General features: G+C 34.6%; 3 protein-coding genes across 13 annotated transcripts; 2 read left to right on the plus strand and 1 right to left on the minus strand.

Annotated features, from left to right (window-relative positions):
• The first annotated feature begins 209 nt into the window (after window positions 1-209).
• LOC107270950 (apoptotic chromatin condensation inducer in the nucleus) lies at window positions 210-6,494 on the plus strand. Of its 3 annotated transcripts, none has more exons than XM_015746428.2 (9): window positions 210-370; window positions 747-2,058; window positions 2,151-2,235; window positions 3,407-3,526; window positions 3,609-3,813; window positions 3,895-4,103; window positions 4,184-4,414; window positions 4,513-4,773; window positions 4,847-6,494. In XM_015746428.2, the coding sequence occupies exons 1-9, from the start codon at window positions 367-369 to the stop codon at window positions 4,967-4,969; spliced, it is 2,550 nt and encodes an 849-aa protein (XP_015601914.1). In that variant the 5' UTR covers window positions 210-366; the 3' UTR covers window positions 4,970-6,494. The 3 variants fall into 3 exon arrangements, with proteins under 3 accessions (XP_015601914.1, XP_015601915.1, XP_015601916.1); XM_015746429.2 differs by having other exon boundaries at window positions 3,898-4,103; XM_015746430.2 differs by lacking the exon at window positions 210-370 and adding an exon at window positions 426-670.
• A 133-nt stretch (window positions 6,495-6,627) lies between these two features.
• On the minus strand, window positions 6,628-13,454 carry LOC107270951 (transmembrane 9 superfamily member 2). 2 transcript variants are annotated; one of them, XM_015746432.2, is made up of 14 exons: window positions 13,034-13,454; window positions 12,290-12,357; window positions 11,824-12,053; window positions 11,635-11,756; window positions 11,432-11,555; window positions 11,206-11,351; window positions 10,941-11,117; window positions 9,966-10,110; window positions 9,708-9,885; window positions 9,473-9,632; window positions 8,284-8,435; window positions 8,066-8,177; window positions 7,807-7,978; window positions 6,628-7,717 (listed from the first exon to the last, which is right to left on the minus strand). In XM_015746432.2, exons 1-14 carry the CDS (start codon window positions 13,163-13,165, stop codon window positions 7,650-7,652), a joined length of 1,986 nt encoding a protein of 661 aa, XP_015601918.1. In that variant the 5' UTR covers window positions 13,166-13,454; the 3' UTR covers window positions 6,628-7,649. The 2 variants fall into 2 exon arrangements, with proteins under 2 accessions (XP_015601918.1, XP_015601917.1); XM_015746431.2 differs by having other exon boundaries at window positions 9,966-10,122.
• LOC107270952 lies at window positions 13,359-15,624 on the plus strand. 8 transcript variants are annotated; one of them, XR_003060725.1, is made up of 7 exons: window positions 13,359-13,496; window positions 13,581-13,642; window positions 13,972-14,038; window positions 14,107-14,236; window positions 14,369-14,598; window positions 14,753-14,879; window positions 14,952-15,624. XR_003060725.1 is itself a non-coding variant. In XM_015746437.2 (5 exons), exons 1-5 carry the CDS (start codon window positions 13,421-13,423, stop codon window positions 14,377-14,379), a joined length of 375 nt encoding a protein of 124 aa, XP_015601923.1. In that variant the 5' UTR covers window positions 13,359-13,420; the 3' UTR covers window positions 14,380-15,624. The 8 variants fall into 8 exon arrangements, 3 of the variants coding, with proteins under 3 accessions (XP_015601923.1, XP_015601921.1, XP_015601922.1); XR_003060722.1 differs by having other exon boundaries at window positions 14,369-15,119; window positions 15,210-15,624; XR_003060724.1 differs by having other exon boundaries at window positions 14,369-14,879.
• Window positions 15,625-16,637: the final 1,013 nt, after the last annotated feature.

Below are 16,637 nucleotides of genomic sequence, written 5' to 3' on the forward strand. Positions count from 1 at the left end.
TATGAGAATATAGTTAAATTTGATAGAATGCAAAACCGGCAACCGGTCACTGCAGGATATTAAAGTTTGCATATATATATTTCCCTTCTGTATAACCATGTGCTTGCGCATTAGATTGTTTGGTAACGCAAAATGGTCGCACCAATGAAAAGAGTCGTTACATAGGGATTATTTGATTATTTTAGGGACCCCAGGGGTCGCTAGATGCGCTTCTAGTAGAATTTCCGATATAGGGGAAAATTACACGTACCACGGGCGTCATTGGAGTCGCTCTTTTCTATTATACATCGTATTTATAAAACTTTCGAAGGCTCGTGCATTCGCGGACGTCTCAACGGATTCCTAATTTAAAGCCAGGACATATTTATGAGTGAGTAGTCACGTGGATTACCATTTCTAGTGATAATTAATTGGTGGTCGCGTAACCACAAACCCACAGTTTTTACCTTTACAACGATTCAAACAAAAATTAAAGTTGATGTATCAACATTATTCGCATTAACCTATCATTTTCCATGATTTGATATTGACAGTGAAACTGTGTGTACATGTTTGGTATATTTATTAAATTTCACATGAAACGCGATATTGGCTTGGGTTACGCTACGAATTTGTATAGTAACATGGAGGAACATAAGTGCTTGCAACAAAATTTATTAAGTTGTACCTTGTATGGAAATAAATTAATTTTTGTTCTAATTATGTATTGCATATGCGATTTGTTTGTAATAAATAGAATTTCCTAGGCATGAGGCGTAAAAGTGAGAGAAACAAGGGAAAATCTTCACCAGAGAAGAAAGCAGAGAAACCGACACGTAAGTCTGCTAGAAGACGAGCCAAAAGATCACCCTCATCATCACCAGAACGAGACACAGTTGAGGATAAACCATTGAACAGTCCTTGCACCAAAGAGAAGGCTAATGAAAAGGAATCTACAATACAGACTCGATTACAGTCAAAAGAAATAGGAGATAATACAATGGATGAGACAAAGATTGCAAGTACCGGAGAGTCATCTGCAGCTGCTGAGAAAACCCCAGAGGAAGAAGATGGCAAATCAGTCTGGAAAGTGGCTAGAGCGGATGCCTCGCCAGGGGAGATACAGAAGCTTAAGCTATGTAGACAGCGCAATACATCGGAGACATCAGAGAACTCTGTAACCAGGAAAAGATCGAACAAGTGGCAAGAAAGTGGTGTAGGTGAGGAGGAGGAGGTTGACTCTTCCAATGAGCGACCGGGTCCTCGTGAGAGGTCATCCAGTGGCAATAGAAAGGTCGAGGAGCCCTCCTCTTCACACCCAGGTCAGGATTCCAACGAAGAGGTAAGTGCTAGGAAGGAGATCCTGTCCGAGACCACTTCAGCCAACTTGTCTGATGCTAAACCAAACATAGATCGGCAAGGCGATACGAATGAGGCAGGTACCGCCGAGCTAAGCATTGATCGCGAACAGTCGCCAAATGCGAACAACGAGACCATAGACCCAAATTCGATTGGAGGTACTCCTAAGGAGCCGATGCCACAAGTGGAGAAAACATCAGATGTGGAACCCAGCATAGTTGAAGAGAATCAGAGCAAGACAGAACAAGAGGACAATTTGCGCAAACAGTCAAGTAGTGACGATGAGAAGGTCGAGGAAAATCGCGCTGATTCGTCGCCGAATTCCGGCGCAGAATCAGAAAGCAAAACGACTACAGCGAGATCATCTCCAAGAACACCCTCGCGCGCTGGTCGTAGAAAGCATCGCAATAAGTATCACGACTCCTCTAATTCCGACACACCGGACTCAGAAGATGAGACCTCAAGTGAGCGGAAACGAAAAGAGTCTGAGACTCGCGAGGATAAACAGGATGTTGAGGATACATATAAGGACAGAACTTCTTCATCGCCTGAACACAGACTCGATGCATCCATTACTAATAACAATGCCGACATGGAAACAGAACCATTTGATAATAATAAAGAGAAGTCAGACATGCAAGTTGATAAACAAGAGGACATGGTTCGTCCAGAAATCCAGGCGCCGCTAAAGCCTGTAAAAGTCAACTTGAAGAGATCATTGTGAGTATAGAATTAATTTTTATTATAACATTTATGCAGTATTATCATCAAGCAATAAGTCAGTATTACCTTTACTATCTTTCTTCTCCTAGTTCTGCAAGAATATCAGTGGATGCTGAATTAAAGAAGGAAGACAACGATAGTAACGTCGACAATGATTCAGCAACTCAAAACAAGGTATTTTTGTAATATTGACATCTTTTATTCTTAAGGAGTTCGTTACTTTAACTTTGAAATGAATTTCGAAATGTTAGCATATATTCTTTTTCAAGTTCTTAATTTCAAAACTGTAAAATATTAGGGAGTATTATCGAGTATTTAAAAAAGAACTTTGCATTCTAAACATTATTAAATACCATGCCTTACACGAGACCTAGATGTTCATTATTTATTTTCAATAATATTCATGTCTATTATTAGAGATCCCTGTGAAAAAGAGTTTTTTACATTCAGAAGTTTCTAAGAGTTTAATTGATTCAAAAAATATAAGGCTTATCGATACATGGGGGAACGAATAAATACAAAATTATGTAAAATCGATATCTACAGATATGAGATTGAAGGTGTCAGATATAGTAAATGTACGCGGTGCGTTAAACAAATTATCTCGCTACTGTTCTCATCTTTAGGAAATAAATTTCTCCCTGTCTGTTCCGTGACTGGCTTAAATATAGTGATGATTCGTTTTTTATATGAGTAGCGTCATGTGTTATACGCATATGGTACAGATTAAGTCACTCGCAAGAATATGCCAAATCAAATTGTAATAATATCCAGCGGTTTAAATTGAGTCAAATCAAATTAAATATTGATATTTTTCGCGTGAATATGTATTGTACTTTATATACAATGAACTACAATTTATTTGATAATGAGTTTTTGATTACCTAAAGAATTTAGACATCAATGTTTTTTAGTGAATTGATTTAATAGTTTTCATGTTACTATTTTGCAAAGAGTAGATTGCTAACTGGGAATTTCATAAATTTTGTTTACATACTTTTCTTGACCGCCTAAGAGTACCTAGGATAAAATAATACATTGAACATTGGTTCGCGATAGTGATAAACAACTACTCGGGGTGTGTTTCATACCTCACTGCAAGTACTGTGAACAATATTCTATCGTTCTCAGATACATTAAAGATAAAAGAGACACAACGATGTTCGCAGTACTTGGTGAAGCTTGTGAAGCACCTTCTTGGATGCTACATATCTTTGTTATTCAAACTGTTAAATTCAAGAAACTGCTTTTTTTAGTACATCTATGAAATAGTCTGATTTTTTTAGCTATAAATCCCTTAGAATGTATAATTGTGTAATGTCTACAAGTTATTTATAACTTTCAGGAGAACAATGCTGTAAGTGATCAATCCGATGGAAAGTGTATTCCTCGTAAGCGTCGTTGGGGTACGTCAATTTCTACTGATGTGGCTCCAGCATTTTCAGTTTCCACAGAATCCTTGAAGGTAACAACAACCCCGTCGTTCGTACATTTTTATATTGTTTTAATTATACAGAAATCTATTAAATACTGTTTCCTGTTTACAGGCACTAGTACCAGGTGCGAAACCACTACCTATAAACGAGGTACGTTTGTCTAAGGATGACAATGAAGACAGAGAACGTCGCAAGGATCGTGACAAACGTCATATGTCTGTAGACAGCGTTGGCGACTATAAAATTCGTGAAGATGGCACTCAGCAGAAGAGTGAAGCCACGAAGAAGAGTGATTCGAAGATGGAAAATCATATAGGTATTTATATATGCATTGAGTAATGATTACTCTGCGAGGAAGAATCAATTAATTTAATCTTTGAATTTTCTATTAATAAAGCAGCCAGACGAAAAATATCTATCGTAAAAGATGCACCACTAACAAAGTCGCCGAGTCCTCCAGCATGTATACCAACTAGTATACTCCTGATAAAGAACCTCGTACGACCATTCACCTTAAATCAGATCAAGGAACTTCTTTCACGTACTGGAACAATCATCGAGAATGGTTTCTGGATGGACAGAATTAAATCCAAGTGTTTTGTAGAGGTAAGTGCGGATATTCGAAATGATTGTATTATATTTCTAAATTCTTGTATCTAATTATATTTTTGATATGTTGTGTATAGTATGCTAATGAGGATCAGGCCTTCGAAACCAGGCAAGCTCTTCACGGTATATCCTGGCCAGTTTCCAATCCTAAGAGACTACACGTCGAATATGCAAACAAGGAGGACATGGAAGCGGCGCGCGAATCGTCCAAAGATCAGCCACTATCTCGCAAAACTGAGCCATTACAATCAGCAGATACTTGGCAGCAGGATTGGAATCGTGATGAAAAGACAAATGCCAATACTAAGGTATAATAAAACTACTCCTTAGCAGTCATACTAAGTGCGACCTGGCTGTTGTAGTCATATGTACGATACATAAATAATATCATGCATCCATTTTGCAGGTGATGGTTGTACGTGAATGGGATTTAGGGAAAGAAGACGGTCAGCAGCATCTCAAAGAGAAGGAACGTGAAAAGAAGGAAGCCGAAAAGAAGAGAAGACAGAGAAGTCGAAGCCCCACGCTGGAGGCTCATCTCCCAGCACCTGCACGTAAATTTAAGAAGAAAGAGGATGATCCTCCTCCGGCGAAGCTTCTAGATGATCTCTTTAGGAAAACTAAGGCTACTCCGTGCATATACTGGTTGCCTCTGACCAACGAGCAGGTATGTATAAGCTACGAATTTTATTGATTTACAACTAATGGTGCTTAGAGTTTAACTCTCTGAATTTCAATAGATCGTCGTCAAAGAAGAAATGAGAAGGCAACACATGGCTGAACACGCTCGCAGACTTGAGGAGATGAGGCGCGTTGAGAGAAATAGGGATGGTGGTCGTCGTCGTCGTAGCCCTCGAAAATAAATGGAAAGAAACAAGACAGAACACTCACACACACATGCAAAATATCCCTCTATCATTACAGAATATAATATCCACCGTCACGAGGAAACGTATTTCAGAAAAGACGTCTGAAAGACCCTGACACCAATTGCGAAACGAATGTGCAGACTGTCTCGGGAAGATTGACGACACAAAACGGACAATGACGCATTGGACAAAAGAGTGACGATGACAAACGTGTTACTGATTGTTCAAAAAATTTAAAAAGTTATTTAATCAAGTACTTGGCAAAAAACTAATTCTTTCCACTTTTCTTGTTTTGTGTTCTTTTCATATTAATTGTCAAATCGTTTTAAATTTAAACGAAATACAATGCTCCTATTTTATGTTTAACGAGGATCAATTTCCTCATTCTATAATAGAAAAACTAAGTCGTTTTTTAATTCGTTTTAAATCATTTTTGTTCTGTATCATCGACATGCTATTTTGACAGTGCGAACAATATTCTCGTGAATTCCCTATCCTGTACATCAAACACATCCCATCCTCGTTTTTTTTTTCAGGATTAAAGTATTTCTTCCAGGTCAACAATTTTTGCCATTTGGTGGGTTGGAACTAAGTGAAATACTAGATCTCACGCGAGACTGTCTTATCGTGGACTACGTATGCGGTGAACTTCGATGATAATGCGTTATGTGCTTACGCATTTTTATTTCGCCTTGAAAATTTCCTCTACGAGATACTACAAGGATGAAAAATTACAGGGGGAAAAAGGCAAAGGATGATTTCTTTTGAAAGTTCAAATAAGTAGAGAAATAGCAAGAACAATCTGCGAGTGAAAGATGAAACATGAAAAACGCTGTGTGCGCGCAGCTCAACGCGAGTGTCTTCTGATTAAATTCAACGTACTGTAGGACATTTTGATTAAAAATAAAAACAGCGTTAAAAGGAAACAAAACTGAAAGAGAATTGAGAATCCTGTTCAACAATAACCGGTAAAAAATTTGTACTGAGAAATTGCCGTGGTTAGTAATGTTTCACGTTGTTCAACCTTTTCTTTTAAAAAAAAAAAAGTATATGTATTCTGTACTTGATTGTTTCCCTTGATGACAAAATGTCAAGGAACAATGGTGACACGAAATTTTGAACGACTTTTCGTATTTTCATTTACGTGAGACGATCGATCGAAGCAACGCTACAATTATTTGAGTTATAATCCACGCATAGACATCGCACTGCAAATGATATCTTGCGATGAGTAGACGTTATACCACTATTATCGATAACAATAATATAATCCAAGAACAAAGAAAATTAAATTGTATATTCACGTATTGATTTCACGAATGCCTACCAAAATAATTGGGTGGCTCAATTAGAATGTGATTCTCTTAGAAAAGGCATATTAATTAACATGTCCATGTCTACTGCACGAAACCATCCCTTTGTATATATAAAAAGAGCTACTATTCGGTATTCCACGAACAATAAAAAATACAGATGTGATGTGTAAAATGATCAATAAATCATACAAAAGCTCGAGTAATGTATCTGCGATTATAATTTCATTCCTTTTTTTGTCATCAATTTATCTTTTCCTATGGAAATACATAATTTATTTTATTCAAAAATTAATCATGACTTAATAATAAGTAAAATATGACAAAGCTTAAACCACATTGAAATACTGTTTTTTTTTTATTTCTGTGCTATTCCTTTGTATTTACTCTGCTGTATCCAATTTTTACTTTAAAAATCGATAAGTGCGTATTCGTTTTAGCTCTTATAATAAAGTACCTTTGCAATTATTAAAGTTAAGGGTTTAACAAGATAGATTAGGAGCTATTAATTAATAGTATCATTCGGTTATAATTATTAATAGCCAATTTGTACAAACATTCTTTCGCCCTTCCTGTCTCTCCATTCTATCATTTGACAGTACAAGTCAGCAAAATTTTTGAAAATAATACTTTTAAAAAGTGCCAAGTCGACTTTACACAAGTTTTTATTTTGCATCTTCTTGGGACTTGACTAAAAAAACAAAAAACAGTATAACATGGAATCAGAAAAAATTAGTAATAAAATTAACGAATAGTTGTTTCAAACGTCCAGTGTATATACAGGTAGGCTGCAATATGAACGATACATTCAGGGGACTCATATTTGAACCCGTAGAAAGATGATAAACAAAAATCACTGCTTTCACAGCCCAACTATAATTCGTGTCACCAACAATCTCAAATCATGAGCATGTTGCATTCGCAATATTTCAAATTTTATGATGGTAAAAACTGAATCCATGCGAATTTCTCATTTCTTTAAATAGTTATTTATACAAACGCATCATTCATGCTTCTTCTTTACATTTTTCTTGAAAATGATGAGCTTATTCTAGCCCGGTCAGTGACAATTTTTTTCACCAATACACTGTATCGATATAATTGTCTACGCGTGTTTAATCAATTACGGAGTTTCAATACGAAATATTAATAACTTGCAGTTCACATGTTCTATGCTGAGCCGTTGCAGTAGATTACTTTTTATGCCACTTTACCTTAACCATACCACATATTAGTTTAGTTTTTGTCGGATGTCTTCTACCCCCCATATTTTTTGTTTGAATGTCATTTAAATAATTTTGCTGACTATAAAAATTGAAACAATTTTCCGAAAAGTCGATAAAATAGATCCACCTTACACTTTAATCGACTTTAACTTCACTGTAAATTTTTCGTACAAACCAGAAACAAGCAAAGAAACCGATGGTTCCTGAAATCAAAGGTATATGTTATTTAAAATATATCAAAATATGTCTTCATTTCTATTAAGCATAACGTAAAACATTGTGTAATCCTTACCTGTTAACAAGAAAAACAGGAATACCATGATGAGCGTGTAACCGAAATAGAGAAAAGTCGAAACTCCATCTTCTATGTTGAGTTTTGTAATGAAATAGTGTATACAATATATTAGAAGATAGAAGGCTGCAAAACCAGGTGTTAGGAAACTTCGCCACCACCAATGATAATCCTAGACGACGGAAACAAAAGATTCATAAGAGATTTGATTTAATATAAAAGATATTACGAAATCAAAGTGATACTTGATATTTCTCACCTCTGCACACAGATGGAAGTAACACAACAAAATTGTTGTTTCAGAGCAAGTAATGACAAGTATAAGGAACACCAGGAATAAGAATCCGAACATGTAATACATCTGACTGGACCTAAGTGATAAAATAGATAGTGAAAAGTTTATTGAAACCAATGAAATGCAAATGATTATTATAATTATCATTATTTCTGAAACTTATTATCCTTTCTAACACTTACCAAAGAGAATTGAGTATGAAGAAGAGTTGTATGAATATACAACCAAAGGGAAGTACACCACCTAGTACTACACCAGGTATGGCCTGTGTATAAAAACTCTGTTCTGGTATCTGTCGCGGTATCTGATTAGTTCTTACAGGATGTTCCAAAGGCTAAAAAAAATTATAACGAGCATGTAATAAAATCAATAATCGAACACTATAGCTCGCATTGATATATATTGTAACAAAAAAAGATTCTCTCAATGATAAAGATAGAAAGATGCTCTAACTGTAAGGTACAACACGATCTTTCGCTTACAATTGTCTCGATACCCTTTCCGAATTTCCCGGGACTATGCAATACGAAATGAACTCAAATTAGCCAAACACCGGATGGGCGCTAGACGCATCGTTGCGTCGTGATACATAAAGGAACTCCCCGGAAAATATGAAAAGAGGTCCGACTAGCAGGAACAGCACAGAAAGGTATGGTAGAAGAGCTGGGTCGAGATAGAGGAAAGCATAGTGAGAAGAAATTCAGTAACAGAAAACATATAACTTAAGGACATATTCCATAACTGAACCACAGTTGCGGTAATTAAATTGCAGTCAATTGCATCGATTGATTTCGACTGCTGGCAAAAATAAATCGATGTCATTGGCTGAAATTTAATAACTGTGGTTCAATTACGGAATATACCCTTAGATTAACGAAAAGGCAATACGTAAACTCACGAGACGCGTGGAACACGGATTCGTTAACCAGTTCTCCAGGGTCACTGAGACATTAGTCTAAAGTCCATAAAACATTTCGAAAATACAGAAAGTAATAACGGAAGGCACGGAATCTTTCCCTGGCTGGCGTAACGCGAACATTTCTTAGGCTGAAACCGGGAGGAATGAAACGAAACAGATCTAGATGCACGGAAGCCAAGATAGAAAAGATTCCTTGAGACAAAAGTGTTTACCTAAGCGTTACATTTATACGATTTATTTCTAAAAACCAAACTTAAGGGTGCAAGTAGGATGCAATATGCGATCGATTGTTATAAGCGGAGTTGTAATAACTGGATTTCACTATGCGACGTTTAAATCTTATCAGGACTTTCAACAATCATTTAATATTGTCGTGTGAGCGTTATTACCTAATAGTCGCTAATTTCATTGCGATGGCCATAAATATTATTATAAAACGTAATAAACTTTACCCTTTTCCTGAATCCAAAATATGCGCCAATAAATGTCAATGGAACAGACACGCAGAACCACAATGCCAATAATGCAATCAGGGTGCTAAATGGTACAGCTGCTGAACTACCCTTAGCCCAGAAGATCAGATTCATTATGAAGAAAAGACTGAAGACGATTCTAGATCATAAAAAAGAGACATGTAGCACAACTTTCAAGATTTCCTTTTTCTGTGAAGAACTGTCAAAACGGTACCCTGGACTCAACATAGACGTAAGCAGTACGTTGAATTTCCATTTTTCACCACCAAAACTCTTGTAGATGCGTGCAGATACATAACCGGCTGCAATACCAAGACACACGTACAGAACCATTGCACATGTCATTAAAGCTCCTCTATTGGCAGGTGACAGAAATCCAAGACACGCAAAAGCTACAAAAGTCAAAGTCAATGAACAAATCATTTATAGTTATTCCTGGGACAAAGTTCATGGTTTAAATAGACTAATTTACCTAGAGTAACAAGGGTCATGAAAAATACTTGAACTCCTGAACCCAGAAGAACAGAGAGTAACATTCCTTTTCTCGGTGGTCGAAAAATATCGCCATGCACCAATTTCCATCCAAATTCTTCCTGGGCATCCTCACCGGATTCTATCTGGAAGTAGGCCTGCGTTATACCAACACAGACAGATTGGGAAATCACTATTTACACGATATATATATATATATTAACTCTTGTACGAATTAAGGACAATCGCCATTACCAACGTTAATAAATCCACTAATTAACCCAACCTGAGAATGTTACCGTGAATATTTTTTAATAGGACGCTCTCGAAGTTCGTACAACTTTATGTTGTTACCTTATACCTAGAAAAAATGCGAGCTTCCACTACTGCATTAAATATAGTATGAACTCATTCATTTTTCATGCAAATTATTGTCTCTGTTGTTCAATTATTGCAAAAAATAAGTAAAAATACATAATTCATAAATAATGTATTATTATTAGACTTGTTTCAAGCTCTATCTATATCCACTTATAAAAACAATTATTGACCATTTGAGTGCCACGCATTGTAATCGCGCTGTTCACATTTTATACCGAAAAGTGCCACTATATTCTTTGAGATCATATTAAACAAGCGTTATCACGTCGCATGGCATTATTTGGTGAAATTTTTATAATGACGCCTAGCACTCAACGGTTAAATAAATAAGACAATTATTACTAATATTACGATGCGAAATGTATCAGATTGTCTGTATATCCGTTTGCAGCAAATTGACAATATTTTGTGAGTTATTGATTTAAAAAACTTTAAACTTTCTAAACTGTTATACTCTGTATCTATATCAGCAAAATCCTTAGATCCTCCGTATCTTTCGATCTGTAGTTTTTTTTACAGTTGTTCAAAAAGAATATAAGGTAAGAAGAATATTCAGCAATTGCCGATTTACACCCCACAGAGTAAAGTAATGTACCTGGTTGTATCGTGCTATATCTTTATGCAATGCCCGTAGCATGATCATTGCTACCATTCCAGAGAGGAATAGGACGATCACTAAAGAGTTTAGAATACTAAACCATTGAATATTCGTGTGCGGCATAGATTCGAGAATGTAATCCCACCTTGATGACCATTTAATGGTATTATTCATCTAGAATCATAATAATATAATATGAAAATAGCCAATCGCCATCAAACGCATTGCATACTTTTTCTTAAAATTGCAGACTACAACTTACCACATAGGTAACGGAATACGTGTAAGTTATGGATATTGTATTACTGAACGACGTTCCAGAAGGTAGGTCTAATGGTTCTGCTCCATTACAGTTTGGAGATATTGCTTGGGGATTATGTTTGATACTTCGTGGCTTAACTTTGACAGCTATATATAAAAATATTTTCTTAACGAAGATAATTACGTTACTTGATTATAGTTGCGCAAGATTTGATTTTCATACTCACATATTATTCGACCACCATTATCTTTGAAACCTGCACCCCAATCTTCCTTAGCACCACTGTGATATGTTATTGTCAAATCCACATGATTGAATACATAATAAGTTTGTGGTTTCATAGAAGGTTCCTAAAATAAAATAATGTTATTTTTTCAATGATTTTTCACAATGTTTTATGAAGTATCTAACTTTTCATTAAGATCATACGTTAATACTGCAAGTATTTTCTTGATAAGCAGCTTCTCCTTTGAAGCAACCTATGGGAAAGCCAGTACTACAGTACTGACGCCCATCTTCCAGAGGATAGCACCAAGTGACTGGCATATTATCTGTTAAACGATAATACTACATTATTAAACTGAAATACTTATTTTCTTCACAGAGTTGAATGCTCACCAACTATCCAATGATTCTGATAATTGAGGTCTATTCCCTTCTTAAGAAACCATAGCTTCCTTTCGGAGGTCTCATCTTTGCCAGAATACTTTCTTGTACATGTTACTTCACAAGTCTTGTTTTTGAGAAACTCAAGTTTATATGGAGAGGGTCTTATACGTTCTCCAAATACAACTTGACCCAAATTCTCAACTGGTGATTGGGTGTCATCTGAGGCACAGAAGTCAAAACTGCAACATGAATAGTTGTGATATCTTCACTATGTTCTATCAGCTAAGAATGTATAATGCTATTTATACTTCCAGGAAGTTTGTTATCACACATTCTAACATTATCTAATAACAACCAAACTCATGTCAAAATATACTGATTCCACTGTCGATGTATATAAAACCATGCATATGACAGGGTATATCATGTGATCAAAGGAACAGTCATTAAGTGCACATGCAATATGAATACTTACTGATCATATTCATATGGTATCACTGATGCTTCCGAGTTCAACCGATTTACAAAGAGTTTGATTTCTGACTGTAAAAAAGTTTGTTGCACATTATTATCCTTGTATAGTTTAATTAGAAAAATTATTCATCATACAGTTATTACCAATTGGTGAACGATTAAATATCGAAGTTCTGTAACCATGAAATATCCAACTTAGTTTATTGAAATTAGTAACTATTAGAAATATTATATTGTATACAATATAAATACTGTAAGTTATATTTATCCTTTATAACTTACAATATATCCAAAATACACAAACTATGTCCAATTAGATACTTTATTGCAAAGAAGACTTAATTACTAGATAAGAGAAGACATTTTAATACATACATAACAAAAGAAATATTTCATTAAAGCTTAAAACATATGTAGTACCATTCTGTACCATAGTAATTTATTAACAGAGATATGAAGTGTCAGTTCAACGTTATTATTACAGTACTGGAATTACACTGTGTAGAAGTAATTCCATTGTACGCTATTTATATATGTTGAAACACTATAAAAGTTATACAAAAATAGACCAAAATAACGATTATATTTTACTATTAAAATCGATTATACTTTTAGTAAAAATTATTCTACGTTTCATGATAAGCCGAGTGACACGTAAGAAATTCACTTTATCCAGAAATAGATATCTATTCTATCAGCGGGATTTGGCGACGAAATAATTGAAATATAAATCATCAGCGTATACCTTGCACGTATCCGATGTTTCTCCAGCCTTGCAGTAATTAACAGGAGCCAAGCCCGGTAAATAAAAGGCTGTGGCACTGTGCACGATCAAAAAAGTACAGAGAAGTGATATCGTCATAGCTGTTTTCGCCATTTGTAAAATCCGTTCTAAACTCTAAACAATCGGTAAATATTTGTAAGAGAAGATTCGAGAAATTGCATAGAAACTACGTTATAAGTAACGTATTTCAGCCCCGGCACAATAAATTTCGTCAATTACACACTATTGGTTAACTCGACCGACAAGAGGGTATAACGTCGTCATACATCGATATATTAAACTGCCACACTACGCCACGAAATATTTCGAGGTACCATGATACGTCAACGTTACGAACAATAATGAACAATGATTGCATTAGTGATAGCATCACTGGCACAAGATAAACCTGATGATGATGATGATGACGATTATAAATCGATATGTACCTAAAACGATAAAATATTCCTGCTGATAAATATATACCAAGGAATAATATTATTCATAAATTATAATTTTATCTGTGTAGTGCATAGAGGAGGAACGCTTGTTGTTTGTCCAGCTTCTTTGTTGTCGCAATGGGAGGGAGAGGTGAATAATCGTTGCAAGCGTTGAATCCTATCACTAAAGATTTACCATGGAAATGATCGAGAAACTGTTCCAAAACGACTAGCACAAAATGATATGGTTATAACCACTTATCACCTACTTTCCAGAGAATATAAAACCCATTCTGTACTTTTTAAGGTAGATCGAGGATAGTGCCATATGTTACATTTTCTATTAAATTCATATTCATATGTTGTATCAGATTTTCAAGACGTATGATTATATTTGTTTTTATAGATAGCGATGTATAGCCTTATATGTTTAGTTTGTCAATGTAGTATGAAATTGTATATAAGTAAACTCTCTTGCAGGCTGCTCCAGAAAATTTAGTTTTACAAAATGATTCGGAGGGATATAACAACAGCTTTGTTTACGAAAGTAATATTTTTGTATCTAACTGCATGTGGTAAGCTTAGGATGATGTGCTATTGTAATATATCTTACAGAACTGGATCTAATTGGCTTTCCATTGCAACGCTCATTTAGCGATGAGTGCCAATTAAATTCCTCTGTAATAATTCCAAAACGCCAATGGAGAAAAGAAGATATTTTACCTATATCTAGGATGCAGGCATGGTCAGTGTATAAAATAAATATCTTTTCAAGTAATAAGTGTAATTTTATAAAGTAATTCATTCATAAAATTTAGTATATTTTATTTTGAACTATGTCCTGTATAATCAAAAAGTATTCCTTTTTAATTTCTAGTATGTCAGTAAATGAATGCATTGAAAATTTGGATAAATGTTGGGCAATTCCAATTCTTTCCATATGTGATGGACAAGATAATGAGAAAACAGTATTATTAGGAATGTACAATCAATCGAAATAGTTCGTTACTATTCTAGCATGAACTGCAAGGGCTTAAAAAAGTAATTAATGGGATACCTATACTAATGCAGGAACATGTTAAATTATCAGGTGTACATGAACATCAAGTATGTTGTATAAGATAATTATTCATAAATTTTCTTTATTTTCAAACATTATCTAGAATATAGGTATGGACATTTGGAAAAGTGTTTCATCTTGACATTATTCTTTATTATTTAAGATAAACGTATCTGTTCTCAGTGTTTTTGAATTATTTAGATCAATAGCAGAAACTATGGATTGGATTGAATTTCCTAAAAGTAGTTTTGCAGGATGCTTGTATCTAGAAGCAAGATCAACAAATTTATTATTTTACGCTTCTTCAAGAATATCATCATGCAATTTGGTAAAGAATTTGGTTCCTGCAACGAATATGCAGGCATTCCTTTTTATAAAGATATGTGTTATGATGTTATAGATCATGGAAATAGTTGTAGTTAGAATAATGAATGAATTGTGGAAAGAAATTATACTACTCAATCAATATTTGTCAATACTTGAAACATATGAACAAAAGATAACAAACTTGCATCAGAATACAGTACCTATAAAGTTTCCCCAAGATTTTATTACTTCTTTTTATAAGGTAATTACTTAAAATTTTGCTTTTTTCTTCAAAGGAAACATTACAAATACAAGTTTTACATAGTGTCTTAATTCAATAATAAATATTTAGCCTTGTGAAGAAATAATGAGAAAGATTCATGGACTTTCAAATGGCGATAGCACTTTACCTGAGTGTGGTGACGATATTGATATGCCAGCTAGCTATTCCCATTGCGCTGAAAATGTTAAAGGAAAATACATTCTACAGAAAATTTTGATAACTGTTCATTTTCGAAAATAGAAAGATTTTGTCAATGCACTGTGGAGGATTCTTTTTGGTCTATGAGGATTCTAATGGATATATTTGTTTTCTTAGTATTAGGTAATAAATTTAATCTTTACATATTTGATGAGGTTGTGCCAGATATGAAGAAATAACGAATTCGTTTTGTATGATTTTTGAAAAATTGCTATCAGAGGGTTACGAACCCGAGGTACGTGATTATTTAGCTGAAGGAAATTTAATAAAATTTACCTAAAACTTCTTTCTCTAAAATCAATATTTATTGGAAAAATATGAAGAGTATTTTTTCTTGAAAAATAGCAATTTTTTTTAAATTAATTTTGCGGGTATTTGCACTATTATATTCATCATCAGCACGTCAACATACGTCGGAAAACAAAAAAAATCATACTTTTCGGAGGTATGCCGTTTTCGGAACTTTCTCCTAAAAACCTTCGTTTGAAACATTTTTAGAAGATGGTTAAAAGTATTCCTCATATTTCAAAATTCATTAGTTTTGATCTTTTAAATTGATAATTATGTCCATTGTTTTAATGAGATTAAATGTATTTTATTTTAACCGCTTTGACTAAAACAAGTAAATTTATATGACATTATTCCAGTAATGAACCATGAATGAACTGATACTCTTCGATCTGCCAGGTTACAAAGAAATAAAGACTAAATCTGATGAACAAAATTGCATCTCCATGAACTGAACCTTAAAAAAATGACGAAAAATTATTTTTTAACTGAATATTCTCCTGATAGGTAAACGTAATAAAGAAATAGTAACAATTATATTGCGGAAATAAAAATTCAAATGCATTTTTCGAACCACACAACAAAATGGCCGGCTATTAAATGGTGGTGCGATCTCAAGGTTTAAAACTGTTAAAAGGTGTCATTAAATATGTACATGTACATACATACAGCGTGTGACACGGATAGCTACCCGTTCGTGAATTCACCTAATGGTCAGAAATCCGAATGTACTCTAACATGGGACATTCGGGTTTCTGACTTTTAGGTGAAATCACTTGTAGCCACATGCTTACCGAAAAGATATTGGTAAACAGGATTAGCCCTTGCGTATTTCATGCCTGAAACGAACTATTTGTCATTTTAACCCCCTCCAGCATATCTTCCGTGCCCACTAACTGTCAAACACAAAATCTTATGAGGCTGTCATTGACCGTAGCCCAACACACTGTTTTAAATGAAATCTTTTTAAGGCAGGGTTGACGCTCGTCCATAATCGTAATTATGGGGGGG

This window comes from Cephus cinctus, unplaced genomic scaffold (assembly GCF_000341935.2).
Source record: "Cephus cinctus unplaced genomic scaffold, Ccin1 Ccin1_scaffold0857, whole genome shotgun sequence".
Taxonomy (NCBI): Eukaryota; Metazoa; Arthropoda; class Insecta; order Hymenoptera; family Cephidae; genus Cephus; species Cephus cinctus.

Bases quoted from the DNA above. Each gene is read 5' to 3' on its own strand.
- LOC107270951 (XM_015746431.2), bottom strand. From the start codon at position 13,165: ATGGCGAAAACAGCTATGACGATATCACTTCTCTGTACTTTTTTGATC. The intron at 11,757-11,823 runs GTGAGCATTCAA...ATCGTTTAACAG, and splicing joins TCAGAATCATTGGATAGTTG to ATAATATGCCAGTCACTTGG. The intron at 10,123-10,940 runs GTACATTACTTT...GGTATAACGCAG, and splicing joins ATATAGCACGATACAACCAG to GCCTACTTCCAGATAGAATC.
- LOC107270950 (XM_015746428.2), top strand. The intron at 4,104-4,183 runs GTAAGTGCGGAT...TGTTGTGTATAG, and splicing joins AATCCAAGTGTTTTGTAGAG to TATGCTAATGAGGATCAGGC. The intron at 4,774-4,846 runs GTATGTATAAGC...GAATTTCAATAG, and splicing joins TGCCTCTGACCAACGAGCAG to ATCGTCGTCAAAGAAGAAAT.
- LOC107270952 (XM_015746435.2), top strand. From the start codon at position 13,421: ATGATTGCATTAGTGATAGCATCACTGGCACAAGATAAACCTGATGAT. The intron at 13,643-13,971 runs GTGAATAATCGT...ACTCTCTTGCAG, and splicing joins TGTCGCAATGGGAGGGAGAG to GCTGCTCCAGAAAATTTAGT. The intron at 14,039-14,106 runs GTAATATTTTTG...TATATCTTACAG, and splicing joins CAACAGCTTTGTTTACGAAA to AACTGGATCTAATTGGCTTT.